Source organism: Oryx dammah, unplaced genomic scaffold (genome assembly GCF_014754425.2).
Source record: "Oryx dammah isolate SB20612 unplaced genomic scaffold, SCBI_Odam_1.1 HiC_scaffold_4, whole genome shotgun sequence".
In the NCBI taxonomy this organism is placed as follows: Eukaryota; Metazoa; Chordata; class Mammalia; order Artiodactyla; family Bovidae; genus Oryx; species Oryx dammah.
Window position 1 is genome coordinate 37854723 of NW_024070188.1, and position 14059 is coordinate 37868781.

General features: G+C 42.6%; 1 protein-coding gene across 2 annotated transcripts in view; it reads left to right on the forward strand.

Annotated features, from left to right (window-relative positions):
* The window catches only part of FAXC (failed axon connections homolog, metaxin like GST domain containing), a 69196-nt gene that overhangs the window by 6350 nt on the left and 48787 nt on the right, over nucleotides 1-14059 (forward strand). For both annotated transcript variants that reach the window (XM_040239139.1, XM_040239140.1), the window contains one exon: nucleotides 10522-10718. In XM_040239139.1, coding sequence (XP_040095073.1) covers nucleotides 10522-10718 — 197 coding nt within the window. The remainder of the gene's footprint in view (nucleotides 1-10521; nucleotides 10719-14059) is intronic.

Here is a 14059-nt window from a genome sequence, read left to right on the forward strand (position 1 = left end):
CATTTCAGCCTTAGAGAGGGAACAGAAGAATGAATGCATTGAAAATATACATTTTTTTCTGAGTAAGGCTGGAACTGTCTCACAAATTTGACAGGTTGTATTTTCATTGTTGTTCAGTCATATTTTTTTTAAAATTTCCCTTATGTTTTTCTTTTTCATTTAATTTCTAGCCATAGGCATTTAAAAAAAAACAAGCTTTGATTTTGTTATTGTTTTTTAATTTTATGGTCAAAGCAGGTAGTCTTTGTGATATTAATTCCTTGGAATTAACTGACAGTTTAGCTTAGTATATGGCTACTTGTTATAAATGTTGAGAATAAAGACATTCTCTGAGAGTAGAGCTCTTTTTATATACTTCTTTGAGCATGTTTAGTATATCATTTAGAACTGTTTTATCTGTTTATTTTTTGTCTGCCTCCTCTAGCAGTTTCTGGAAGGACTGAATTAAAATATTCAAGTATATTTTTTGATTTGTCTCTTTCTTGTCATTCTATCTATTCCGCCTTTAGATAAGAGTATGTATATATTCAAGGTTATATTGTTTAGGGCCATATGATATGAAAGATTACATCTTTTACTGTTTTATTTCTTTTTCTGGTATATAGAGCCCATCTCTGTGCCTTATGAATGTTTTAACCTTGAATTATGTATTCTCAGATATTCAGATTGAGTCTCCAGCTTATTTGCCTGGAATATCTTTCTTCATCCTCTTTCTCTATTATTTTTTTTTTTTTTTATTTGTCTCTTGTAGGCAATGTATTAGTTATAACCAATTGGAGAGTCCTTAACTGGTGAGTTTAATCCATTTTTACTTGTAATGATTATTTTATTAGGACATATTTCTAACATCTTATTTAATATTTTTCTCCTCCCTCTGCTTTTTTTTTCATTTCCTGCTGTCTAATAGATAAATTTTTTTTCTTGTCATTTAAAATAAATCCTATTTTTGATCTTATGGCAGTTGCTCTTAAGATCCAAATTCGTGTTTATCCCTACTCACTTCTTATACATATCAGAATCTGTGTTTGCCCTCTAATGATACAAGTCTGTTAGTAGGTTCATGTTAGTCTTGGGTTTCTTTCTTTTCAGGCTCATTCCAGGTGTGTTGCTATTACCTCATGTGTTAATTCTGGAATTCTGGAAATCCTTTCTCTTTTTATAGTCCTTTTTTTGGCTAAGAAAGCTTCCCAAGTTATTTGACTAGCCTTATTTCCCATATGTCTTATCCTACAAGATTTATCTATGTTTTTCTATAAGTACTTCTTTGATGACTATTTTGAGTGAGCCTTTATGGGGCAAACCTTCAGTGGATTTGCATGCCCCAGAACATGTTTATTATGCTGCACTTCTGATACGTCTTTGTCCAGAGTTCTTTTCCTTCGGTGCCTTAAAAATATTACTCCATTGTGTTTTTGCATTGATGTTGCTGCTGATAAGTCTGGTGATCATCTGGTTCTTTTTCTCTCTCTTTGGAAGTTTTTAGAATTTGCATTTATGCTCAACTCTTTTTTTTTTTTTAAATATCTATATATTTGGCTACACCATGTCTTAATTGTGGCAGATGAGATCTTTTAATTGAGGCATGTGGGATCTAGTTCCCTGACCAGTGATTGAATCCCAGCCACCTGCATTGGGAACATGGAATCTTAGCCACTGGACCATCAGGGAAATCCTTAATCTCAACATTCTTAACTATCATCATACTCTGACTTGGTGTGGATTTTTATGTATTTTTTTGGTCCTTTATAAATGCTTTTCATCTGAAGTCTTTAATCTCTTTTTAATTCTGAGAAACTATCTATGTTCTTCACATATTTCTTTTTCTTTTTTATTTGTTTGTTTCCCCTTCTTCTTTCCTGTTCCTGATTATCCTGGAATCTGGATCCTGGAATCTCTGCTTTTATTTTCTGTTTCTCTGAACCTATCCTTTATCCTTTATTCTTTTCCTCTTCCTCCTTGGAGAATTCACTTCTCGGAGCTTCCATTGCATCCCTCTGTTCTCTTCTTGTAACCATCCTACTATTTATCTCATCTATTGTGTTCAACTTTGCATTTTTCTTCTCACTATTTCCCCTTGGTTTGTATTACAATCCCTTCCTTTATCCCTTGGAGGATATTTCTTATGCTCATTAATTAAATTAAATTGGTATTTCCCAATCATTCTGCCTTACATTGTATATATTCAGTGTGCTGCTCTTCTCTTAGCTACTGTACCCCTCAGATGTCTAGTTAATTTGGTTTGAGATCTCCTCTTTCCAGGGATGCTACCTGCCCAGGACTTTGTACTGGGAAAGGTCTAAAGCTTAAGATGTAGGCTGTGTGCCTCTGAAGGAATTTAAAGTAGGGAGGTGAGCCCCAGGCATCCCCACACCACTGTGATTCCTCCAGTTTGCTGCATTTCCTCCAGATGATCAAGGTTCAACTTTAAGCTCTTACATAGTAGCAGCATTGGGAGGGATGTCTTCTTAGCAGGAAGCAGAGCAGCTGGGAGGTTAGAGAGGGAAGTCCCTCACCTAGCCAAGCTTTTGGTTGCGCTGCTAATGATATTACCCCTCCAAGTCCTACCTCCCAGTGGCCTGTGCTTTCTGAGCTGGTTTCTCTACAGAGAAGGCATGTGGGGTGGCAGGGTGTGGCACTGATCTTCCTAAGGCAGGGCTGGGAGAGTTGAATGACATGCTCAGTTTGGCCACTGGTCCTCTGGGAATTTGACACTGAACCTGGATTTCAGGCTGGGAGATCTGGGAGAGCAGAAGATGTTGGAAAAGATTGAAGGCAGGAGAAGGGGACGACAGAGGATGAGATGGTTGGATGGCATTACCAAGTCGATGGTCATGAGTTTGAGCAAGCTCTGGGAGTTGGTGATGGACAGGGAAGCCTGGCATGCTGCAGTCCACGGGGTCACAGAGTCAGACATGACTGAGCAACTGAACTGAAGGTGATCCAGGTCTTAGACTCACAGAGGGTCTTTGTGAGTGGAACTGGAATGCAAGGGGTGAGTCTGGACAGAGAGGCAGGGAGATTATTCAGGATTTTAGAAGCCGGCAATAGAGGAGAAGATAGTAAAAGACCCCACAAGGCTTGAATCATTGTTCAGTTGGATTTGAAAGACCCTTGTTGAGCTTGGTGTGGACAGTCAGTGCTTGAAGGTGTGTGTCACTGAGGGACTCACACTGGAGGGAGAGACTGCTCCCCAGTAGCCTCTTGCCACTGGTTCCTCATTACTCCCCACCACATCACTGCGTTTAGCTGTGACCGCTTATGGCATGAGGGCCTGAACCTGAGTTTTCTGCTCTGTGGCCTCTCCTGGCTTTCTAGATTTCCTGTGCCCCCCATCCTTGATGAAGTCATCCTGTGTGCAGTGGTGTGGCAGCTGCCACGCTGTGTTACCTTTTCCTTCCCTGGTGGCTCAGACAGTAAAGAATCCGCCTGCAATGCGGGAGACCTGGGTTTGATCCCTGGGTCGGGAAGATCTCTTGGAGAAGGAAATGGCAACCCACTCCAGTATTCTTCCCTGGAGAATCCCATGGACAGAGGAGCCTGGTGGGCTACAGTCTATGGGATCACAAAGAGTTGGACACTAACACTTTTCTTTTAAAATAAAGAAGGTAGATGATACCATTTAAAAAAAAAAATTATTTTTCCATGCACTGGGTCTTCACTGCTGTACATGGGTTTTCTCTTGTTGTGGCTCCTGGGCTCTAGGGAGCAGGCTCAGTAGCTGTGGGGCATGGGCTTCATTGCTCCATGGCATGTGGGATCTTCCTGGATCAAATCTGTGTCCCTTGCATTGGCAGGAAGATTCTTAACCACTGGACCACCAGGGAAGCCCTGCCCTTTCCTTACTTGCCTTCAAGCCATCAAGCTCTAAGTGCTCTGCTGCTGCTGCTGCTGCTGTTAAGTCGCTTCCGTCGTGTCTGACTCTGTGCGACCCCATAGATGGCAGCCCACCAGGCTCCCCTGTCCCTGGGATTCTCCAGGCAGGAACACTGGAGTGGGTTGCCATTTCCTTCTCCAGTACATGAAAGTGAAAAGTGAAAGTGAGGTCGCTCAGTCGTGTCCGACTCGTAGCGACCCCATGGACTGTAGCGCACCAGGCTCCCCCGTCCCTGGGATTTGCCAGGCGAGGGTACTGGAGTGGGGCGCCATCGCCTTCTCCGTCTAAGTGCCCTAGCAGCAGCCTAACCCCCTCTGGTCGTGTTTCAGGTTTGTGCTTTCCGTTAGTATAGCTGGAGCGGCTGGACACACGCCTCGCTCTGAAGCCTGGAGAAACCTTCAAGAGGGGGACTGCTTACCCCTTCTAAAATTATTATTTACTGTTAAGTTATATTTTTTTATGAAAGGAGTGATATTGGAGTGTTTCTTCTGTGAGGTCTCTATGGAAAATAAATGAAGTGGGTGTTCACTGGGGTAGGTAACAGGAAGGTGGTTTTATGATTTAGAAAGGGATGCTCTGATCCCGTCTCGGGGGTGAAGGTGGGGATCCTTTGAGACCTGTGTGTCCTCAGTGAGGGTTTGTGTTGTTGCTGGTGGTGCCTGGGAAGTACTATTTGGGCTCTCTGCTTGGAGGATCAGTAGAGAGGTATTTTGTCATCAACCCAGGGAGCACTACCCTCTGCCCCTTCTCTGCCCTGTGCCTTTTAAAAACAGATTAAAATGTCATGTTCCTAAGAGCATGACTTTATATTTGAAGCTTTTTTTATTTTTTAATCGAAATGAGACAGGGATAAATATTTGATGACCATTAGTAGGAACTCACAAGGGTTTTCTTAAAAAGCCTGATGTATTAGTTGCAGTTGTTAGCTTTTTAAAATAAGAATATAAATATTGGCAGATGAATTTTTAAAACTTCATTTTGTTATAATTATAGATTCATAGGAAGTTACCAAAAAGATGTAAGGAGGTCCTGCTGCTGCTGCTGCTGCTGCTGCTAAGTCGCTTCAGTCGTGTCCGACTCTGTGCGACCCCATAGACGGCAGCCCACCAGGCTCCCCCATCCTTGGGATTCTCCAGGCAAGAACACTGGAGTGGGTTGCCATTTCCTTCTCCAATGCATGAAAGTGAAAATGAAGTCGCTCCTGCAGATATGTTTTTTTTTTTTTTTTTTCAAAATGAAAACAGTTTACCATTTGTTTTTCTGATTACATTTGGAGGATATGGCCCTTATAAGAATTTTAACAATTTCAACAAAGTGTCAGTGGAAAATGAAAATCGATGATATCTTACTAGCTGGAGATTATCATCACAAATACTTCTGAGCATCTTTCCATACTTGTTTTTAGACATACATACGTAAAGGGCTAGAGAAGGTGATGGCACCCCAATCCAGTACTCTTGCCTGGAAAATACGGAGAAGCCTGGTAGGCTGCAGTCCATGGGGTTGCTAAGAGTCGGACACGACTGAGCGACTTCATTTTACTTTTCACTTTCATGCATTAGAGAAGGAAATGGCAACCCACTCCAGTGTTCTTGCCTGGAGAATCCCAGGGACAGGGGAGCCTGGTGGGCTGCCGTCTATGGGGTCACACAGAGTCGGACACAACTGAAGTGACTTAGCAGCAGCACGTAAAGAATCTGCCTGCAATGAGGGAGACCTGAGTTTGATCTCTGGGTCAGGAAGAGCCCCTGGAGAAGGGAATCGCTGCCTACTTCAGTATTCTGGCTGGAGAATCCCATGGACGGAAGAGCCTGGTGGGCTACAGTCCACGGGGTCACAAAGAGTTGGACACAACTGAGTGACTTTCACATAAAGATACCTGCATCATTTGCCGTAACTGATTGTACAAAAAGCATGTATTTCACACAATCATTCTTTTTAAATCTGAGAAAGAGAAGAGAAGGAAATGGCTCTTTTTGAAACTCTCTGCTCTGGTTCTTAGCCCTAACTTCTGATGTTCTATTTGCTTGCTGATTTTGTTTGTACACCACCTTCCTGCCCTATACCACCCCACCATCTTTTTGTTTTGGAAATTTTCAGAGCTACAGACAAGTTAAAAGAATAGTATGTGAATATCCATATGCCCTTCCCATAGACTCACCAATTGTTACCATGTTGCCTTCTTTCCTTTACTTCTTTTTATGTATACCTTTATGAAAAAATTTTTAATGCAACATTTGAACATAAGCTGTAAGAATCTCAACACTTCACCCCTCCAAACTTTAGGGTACATCTTCAAAACAGAAGGACATTCTTCTACAAAACTATAGTGTGTAGTTATAAAGGGAAGTACTCAGATTTTTCCTTTCTGTGTAGGGGAAACCAGTCCCTCCCTACTGTGTGTTTCTCCCCATGAGTCTCTTTTGCGACTCACGTGAATCACTTCATTTCTGACACTTCTGGTCAAACATGAGGCCCACAGCAGTCAGTCCTCTCTGACACCAGCTGGACGTTGTTATTCATTCGCTCAGTCGTGTCCGACTCTGCGACTTTGCAACCCCATGGACTGCAACACGCGACGCTTCCCTGTCCATCACCATCTTCTGGAGCTTGCTCAAACTCATGCCCATTGAGTTGGTGATACCATCCAACTGTCTCATCCTCTGTCGACCCTGCCTTCAGCTGGACAACCTACACTTCAGTTCAGTCCTGACGCTACCCAGAGGCAGCATCAGATTCCCTGGGTTAAGTCCCACAAGACTGCCCCTGCTTTAGATGCAGGTCGAAAGCCCAGATTGTCACCTGTGCTTCTGACCAACCGACTGTAGATCAGAGGTTCTAATGACCCCTCCTTAGGTTTGATTACTAGGCTAGAGCAGCCCACAGGACTCAGGGAAGCACTTACGTTTACCAGCTTACTGAAGGATTTGATAAAGGATACAGATGCACAGCTAAATGAAGGGGGACATGTGGGAGGGTCTTGAGTAGGAACCTCTGTTCTTGCGTATTTGGGAGTATCACCCTCCCAGTGTGGATGTGTTCACTGGCCTGGAGGCTCTTCAAGCCCATACTTAGGGGATGTTGTGGAGGCTTTCTCAAGTAGTGTGTGGTGTGTGCTAAGTCATTTCAGTCATGTTTGACTCTTTGTGACCCTGTGGCCTGTAGCCCACCGGGCTCCTCTGTCCATGGGATTCTCCAGGCAAGAATACTGGAGTGGGGTGCCATGCCCTCCTCCAGGGGAGCTTCCCGACCCAGGATTGAACCCACATCTCTTAACATCTCCTGCATTGGCAGGTGGGTTCTTTATCACTAGTGCCACCTGGGAAGTCCTCCTCAAGTATTTGTGACCAGTTAATAACTCCATGTCCACCCCCTCTCTGCTCTCTGGAGGATGGGGGAGGAGGTTGAAAATGCTAAGCTTCTAATTGTGACTTGGTCTTTCTGGTGACCAGTTTATCCAGGAGCCCACTCACAGTCACCTCCTCAGAACAAAAGGTTTTCCTCATGCTCTGAACACTTAGGAATTTATAAGGATTTTAGGAGCTCTGTGCTGGGAACCAAGGGCAGAGACTAATGCCTTTATTTCTTATTCACAATAATGGATGCATGAATTTTTTTTCAACATGTTATATAATCCACAAAAGGTGCTCAAATTTAGCTCAAATTTACCCAGTGGGGGACCTTTTAAGATGGTTCCAGAGATGCTGTGAATGTAATGGATATAAATTTAACTGAAAAGTTGGGGGCACTGTGGCCAGTGTAGCATGTCAAAGTTCCAAGATTGGGATTTCTCTGAAGGTTGCAAGTTATCCCTTTTGAAATGGGGATGGTGATGTTAATACTTCTGATAAAGGCACTCTGTCAAACACATTGTGTGCATTTTCTCATTTAATTTTAGCCACTGCTATTATCCTAATGGGCTTCCCAGGTGGCACTAGTGGTAAAGAACCCGCCTACTAATGCAGGAGACATAAGAGACATGGGTTCGATTCCCAGGCTGGGAAGATCCCCGGGAGGAGGGCATGGCAACCCACTCTAGTCCTCTTGCCTGGAGAATCCCATGGACAGAGGAGCCTGGTGAGCTACAGTCCATAGCGTCGCAAAGAGTCGGACACTACTGAAGTGATTTAGCGTGGCATAGCATATTATCCCAATTATATATAGATGAATCCAGGGGGGTTAAGGGAGACCACGGAGGTCCAAGGTCACACAAATGAGGACTGAATGAGGGCACCAGAGTTTTAAACCCAAAGCCTATGCCTTTCACTGCTGTGCTAATAATGTAGCGTAAGTGTAGATGCATTAATCTCATCTAGGGCAGACTTGCAGGGGGAAACATCAGCTTTGCAAAGATAAAGAGGATTTACTTCTTCATCATTCTTCTGAAAATTACTTTCAGAAACTATTGTTGGTGAGCCAGTCAGACTCCAGTTCAGTTCAATCGCTCAGTCATGTCCGACTCTTTGCAACCCCATGAATTGCAGTACGCCAGGCCTCCCTGTTCATCACCAACTCCCGGAGTTCACTCAGACTCACGTCCATCGAGTTGGTGATGCCATCCAGCCATCTTATCCTCTGTTGTCCCCTTCTCCTCCTTCCCCCAATCCCTCCCAGCATCAGAGTCTTTTCCAATGAGTCAACACTTCGCATGAGGTGGCCAAAGTATTGGAGTTTCAGCTTCAGCGTCAGTCCTTCCAGTGAACACCCGGGACTGGTCTCCTTTAGGATGGACTGCTTGGATCTCCTTGCAGTCCAAGGGACTCTCAAGAGTCTTCTCCAACATCACAGTTCAAAAGCATCAATTCTTAGACTCCAATTGCCTAAATAAAATTAGACCAGGAGTTCTTTAATAAGTTTAAGGAAGTTAAAGAATATTAAGTAGTATTTAAAAATTATATAGATTTATTTTAAAAGGAATATAACATTCAGAAAAATTGAAATTCATGGAAAAAAGATCACTGTCATCTCACAGTTTTGCCGGTTACTTTTGTGTTTCTTTTTAAAAATATTTTTTGAATTCATCTAATCTTTAGATATTTTCATAGTATCTCTAAAATGTTGTCTCCTGCTTCCTGGAGTAGGAAGTGGCAACGCGATTCCGTATTCTTGCTGGAAAATTCCATGGACAGAGAAGCCTGGTGGGCTGCAGTCCATGTGGTCACAAAGAGTCAGACACAGACTGAGCAAGTGAACGCTCATGCACACGCACACACACACCCCGCCATGAGAAAGCATATGTGCAAGTCTTTGCATGGACATATGCTTTCTTTTCTCTTAGGTAAACCCCTAGGAGTGAAATGATTGGATTGAGTGACGGGTGTGTACTTAACCTTTTAAGAAATTAACAGATGGTTTCAAAATGGTTGTGCTATTTTACATTCCCATCAGCAATGTCTGAGAGTTCAGTTTCCTGCACAGGAACTAACGTTTGGCTACTAGTCTATAGTATCCAAACTATTGACTTGTATGAAGTATGAGAAGTTTGTAATAATCTGATTAATTTAAGCTGTGTAGACCACCCAAAACTGGATTCAGATTTAAAAATCAACTTTGAGATTCACACAGTCCAAATTTAGTGAGAAAAGCAATTGAATAAATACAATCATTATCACAGAATTTGCTCCATCAGTGTAGTTAAGATCTTTTTATACAGGGATCGGAAGATGTTACCCTGTCATTCTCAATGATTATGGAGTCTGTGACTCCACCCCCACCTCCCACCAACCCTGTTTGGGGATCAGAATCTCCCCTGAGACACCACAAACTTCTAGTGTGGGTATGAATCAAAGGGAGGTTGTCAAATGTACAGATTTCTGGCCACCTTTCCCTGGATTCTGACTCAGTGATCTGGGTGTGGGCCTAGGAATCTGCATTTTCATAGGCACTGGAATTGAGTCTGTTGGGCACACTTTGTTATATCCCACTGTTGTAATTTCTGGGACCACTTGTTTGCAATATAGTGGTATTATGATAAGCATTTTCAAGTGTAAGGTACTGTTCCAAGTGAGGTTTCTGATCAGTAGCCCAATCAGTATATGCCTCCTTATGGTTTATTTTCAGTTTCTGCATTTTTGGATTGTTCATACATTATAATCAGACTGACTCTGACCAGGATGAAGATCATTTCAGCTCTCACCTTCCTTTCTGCTCTTTTTTTTTAAAAACAACAACAACAACAACAAACAAACCAGTAAGCCAGAACAGTAAAGGCTTCCCTGGTGGCTCAGATGGTAAAGAATCTGCCTGCAATGTGGGAGACCTGGGCTCAATCCCTGGGTTGGGAAGATCTCCTGGAGAAGGGCATGGCAACCCACTTCAGTATTCTGGCCTGGAGAATCACCAGGGACAGAGGACCCGGCAGGCTACAGTCCACAGGGTCGCAAAGAGTCGAACACAACTGAACGACTAAGCACACACAAGCCAGAACCCCTGATAAAATGTATGGGAGTAAAGTAATATTTTCATGTGAGATAAACCTTTTTTTCCCCAGATTAACTGTTTATCCCCTTAAGAGTTTTTATGCTGATTTCATTCACTTGAATAGTGCAGTCACTATCAAATATACTGTTGGAATGTTTGTTTCTGTTAACCATACAGTGAAGTTTAAATAAAACTTTGCTTTTCTCTTTACAATTTACTCTGCTTAGAATTATTTTGGTGGAAAACTCTCTGCTCAAGGGAAAATGCCTTGGATTGAATATAATCATGAAAAAGTTTCCGGGACAGAATTCATAATTGACTTTCTGGAAGAGAAACTTGGAGTGAATTTAAACAAAAACCTTGGTCCTCATGAAAGAGCCATCTCCAGGGCAGTGACTAAGATGGTGGAGGAGCATTTCTACTGGTGAGTGCCCCCAGGGGCCTGGGTGGGTGTCCGGGGCACGGCCCCATCGTGTGAAGCAAGCCAGTTGTTTCACGGTTCAGCTCCCCCTCCCCCACTGCTGAGCCTTTCCCAAAGTGTTCTACGTTCTGACCGACTTAGGGGTCAAAACTGTGACTGTTAAGTCTCTAGGTATCTAGAGCAGAATTGACATTTTCTGCTGAGGCCCAGCTAGTACATATGTTAGGCTATTTGAACTACATTTGTCTGTGGCAACTACTTAATTCTGCGGTTTTAGCGCAAAAGCAGCCATAGATGATACACATATGAATAAGCATCACTGTGTTTAAATAAAGCAACAAAAGCACTGACATTTGAATTTCATTTAATATGAAATACTGTTCTTTTGATTTTTGTCCCCCTCAACCATTTACAAATATGAAAACTTAGCCCATGGGCTATATAGCTCCTTCCCCACAATCTAGGTCACTGAAATGAGGGAGATAGACTGGGCTTTTTACAAATACAAACTGCTGAGTTAATGTTTCATCAGATACTCAGAGGAGGGAGCAGAACACTAAGGCAGATAGAAGTCTCAGGTGAAATAAATTATGCAAGCTTTGGCACCGTATTGTCAGTTTTCCCTGTATGACAAGAACTTCTCAATGATCCAGAAGTAAATCTTACTACTGTTTTCTGAGTACCTTTGCCTTGATTGGCTTACTCCTAGCTTGTACTTTGTCCTAATTGGTTGACTCCTAGCTTGTACTTTGCCCTGATTGGCTGACTCCTAGTTTGTATTTTGCCCTGATTGGCTGACTTCCAGCCCATATTTCCTGAGTTTGAAGCATTGCAGACCCCGTGTGGGTTAGGTGCCCCTGTTTTGCAGGTGGTATGCTGCTGTGACATTACGTGAGTTAGGCAGACTTGGTTCTTCTTGCTTTACAATTTCATTGAAATGTGGGTGTTTTTTTTTCCATTTATCTTCTAGAGTTTTAGCCTTTCTGTACACTCCAATAGGTAATAAATATTTTTTCCCTGATTTCTGCACTTCATCTTGTTCTAAAGATTTAATAAAGAATTGCTGAGTCCACTTTTTTGGGCATTAATTGTTACTACTAGGTCATTGGTCACTGAATAGCTTTCACCTCTTCCACTGAGAGTTACACTCAATGTGGGGTTGACTGTAGAAAGTTCTTTGCCTTCACATTCCTATTTCATACATTCAGCTCTTTCTAAATGGAAAACTTGTCTCTTGAATTTTGTGACCGTCTCCTTTTTTTCTTTTTCTTTTTCCGCTTTCAGTTCTTGCCCACTTTATTCCAGGACTGACCTGAAGCATCACTTTCTTCTCTTTCTCACTGCAGAGATGAAGGTGTTGGGAGGAAGGAGGGAGTCAGGCAGAGTGGAGGCAGAGCTGCAGATCAGTGTGGGAATGATCACAGGCTCAGTGTGGTCTGTTCCTTATAATACTTATGGAGAACTGCTGGCCCTTCCCTCTCAAAGAGTGCAGGGGTTGCAGGGTGGAACAAAATGCATGAGTGCAGGTGACACGCTTAGCCTCAGGGAAAAGCCCTTGGGGGACAGAGTCGTCTCACTTGCTTGCCGGGGGTTGCAGGTCCTGCTCCACAGTGATCAGGAAAATGAAGAACCAGTGTAGGGCCACCCAGGCTCTCTGTACCTTCCCCTGCTGAGCCACCACACGAGTGCTACTTCATTTGATGGATGGGCCATTAATATGGAGAGCTAGCACTTTTTCAGCTGCCTGAAAAGCTGAAAGCCTTACAGTAAGTTGGTACTTTTGCAACACTCTTTGATTTCTGTGTGTGCTATGTGTGCGTGCAGAAAATTGATATTTGGCTTAGAAAGACTTTCATCCAGCAAGATTTCCAAGTACCAGCTGTCACTGCTTCTTGCTCTGGGTATTAGTGATGTGTTATATATGTTTACTTCCTGATAGAAGTTCATCTTCTGTTCTTCCCTTCTCTTCTTTTCCCACTGATGTGGTGAGGGGGCAGGGTGTGGTGAGGGGGCAGGGTGTGGTGGGGAGGGCTGGGAGGGAGCCTTAGCAGGTGGTACTCCACTGGGTGAGAATCTTAATTTTACAGATCACAAACCCCCAAGTGCTTGGAAAGTTTCAAAGGTCATATGTAGATTCTCTTTTTTAATTAAAAATTAGTAATTTTAAATTAGTACTTTAAATTTTTTTATTTTTTTGACTGTGCTGGGTCTTCGTTGCTGTGTGGGTTTTCCTCTAGGCGTGAGTGGGGGCTACTCTCTAGGTGCAGTGTGTGGGCTTCTCATTGTGGTGGCATCTCTTGTTGCGGCACATGGGCTGTAGGTTGCAAGGGCTCAGTAGTTGCAGCTCCCAGGCTCCAGAGCATAGGCTCCATAGTTGTGGCTCATGGGCTTAATTGCTCTCTGGCATGTGGGATCTTCCCGGATCAAGAATCAAACCTGTGTCTCCTGCACTGGCAGGTGGACTCTTTGCCACTGAGCCACCAGGAAAGCTCTTAATTAGTATTTTTAAATTAAAATACAAATAGCTTACTTTTGGGGGTTAGCTACTGTTTCTCATTTGTGTCTCCTCAAGCGTTTATTTGAGAAATGAATAGTGAAGGTGGGAGGTCAAGTCTTGATTGAGATACAGATATCCAGTGACCTTTCAAAAAATAAAAAAATCCTAGTTCCTCCAATTTCTTTTAGTCTTCAGTAGCAGAAGGAAAAACAAACTTTCTCTGTTTCTTTAAGTTTCCAAACCTTTAGCTAACTTCTTGCTTTGGGGTGATCCTGAATGGTCTTTCTTGAGAGCTCTAAATCCCAACACCCACCCCCTTTACCCGGTGCAATCCATGGTAAGAAAGTGCATGCCTGTGGAAACCGAGGGCCAGCATAGGGAACTGACCACAGTATGCAGGAAAATATTACAAGTATGAGCTTTCCATGAGAGCTTGTTGAATTTTGACCATTGATGAGCTCTAAGGTTATGTTTATACTTACAGAAGTGTAAGAGGGAGAATTAATTATTTGACTCAATTGATTCAGTTATCTGGAGTTTTCAGAAATGTCTGTCTTGGTCTGAAACTTTAAAAATACTCCACTTGAGATATGATTTTCTGAAAAACAAAGACTCCTGTCATTATATAATGAAAACATTATCTAACATCATATAATTCTGAAGCTCTGAATTAGGTCTGTACAAAAAGCACACTCAGCTATAAAGTGGTTTTTTCTTGCACTTGAAATCCATACAATTATATCCCACTTGCATTATAAATGCTATTGTTGAAGACAAGTTTTTTATCCCCTTTATTTCACTGGATGCTAAAGTTAAATGCAGGGAAGCCAGAATAAAGCAAAGTCCG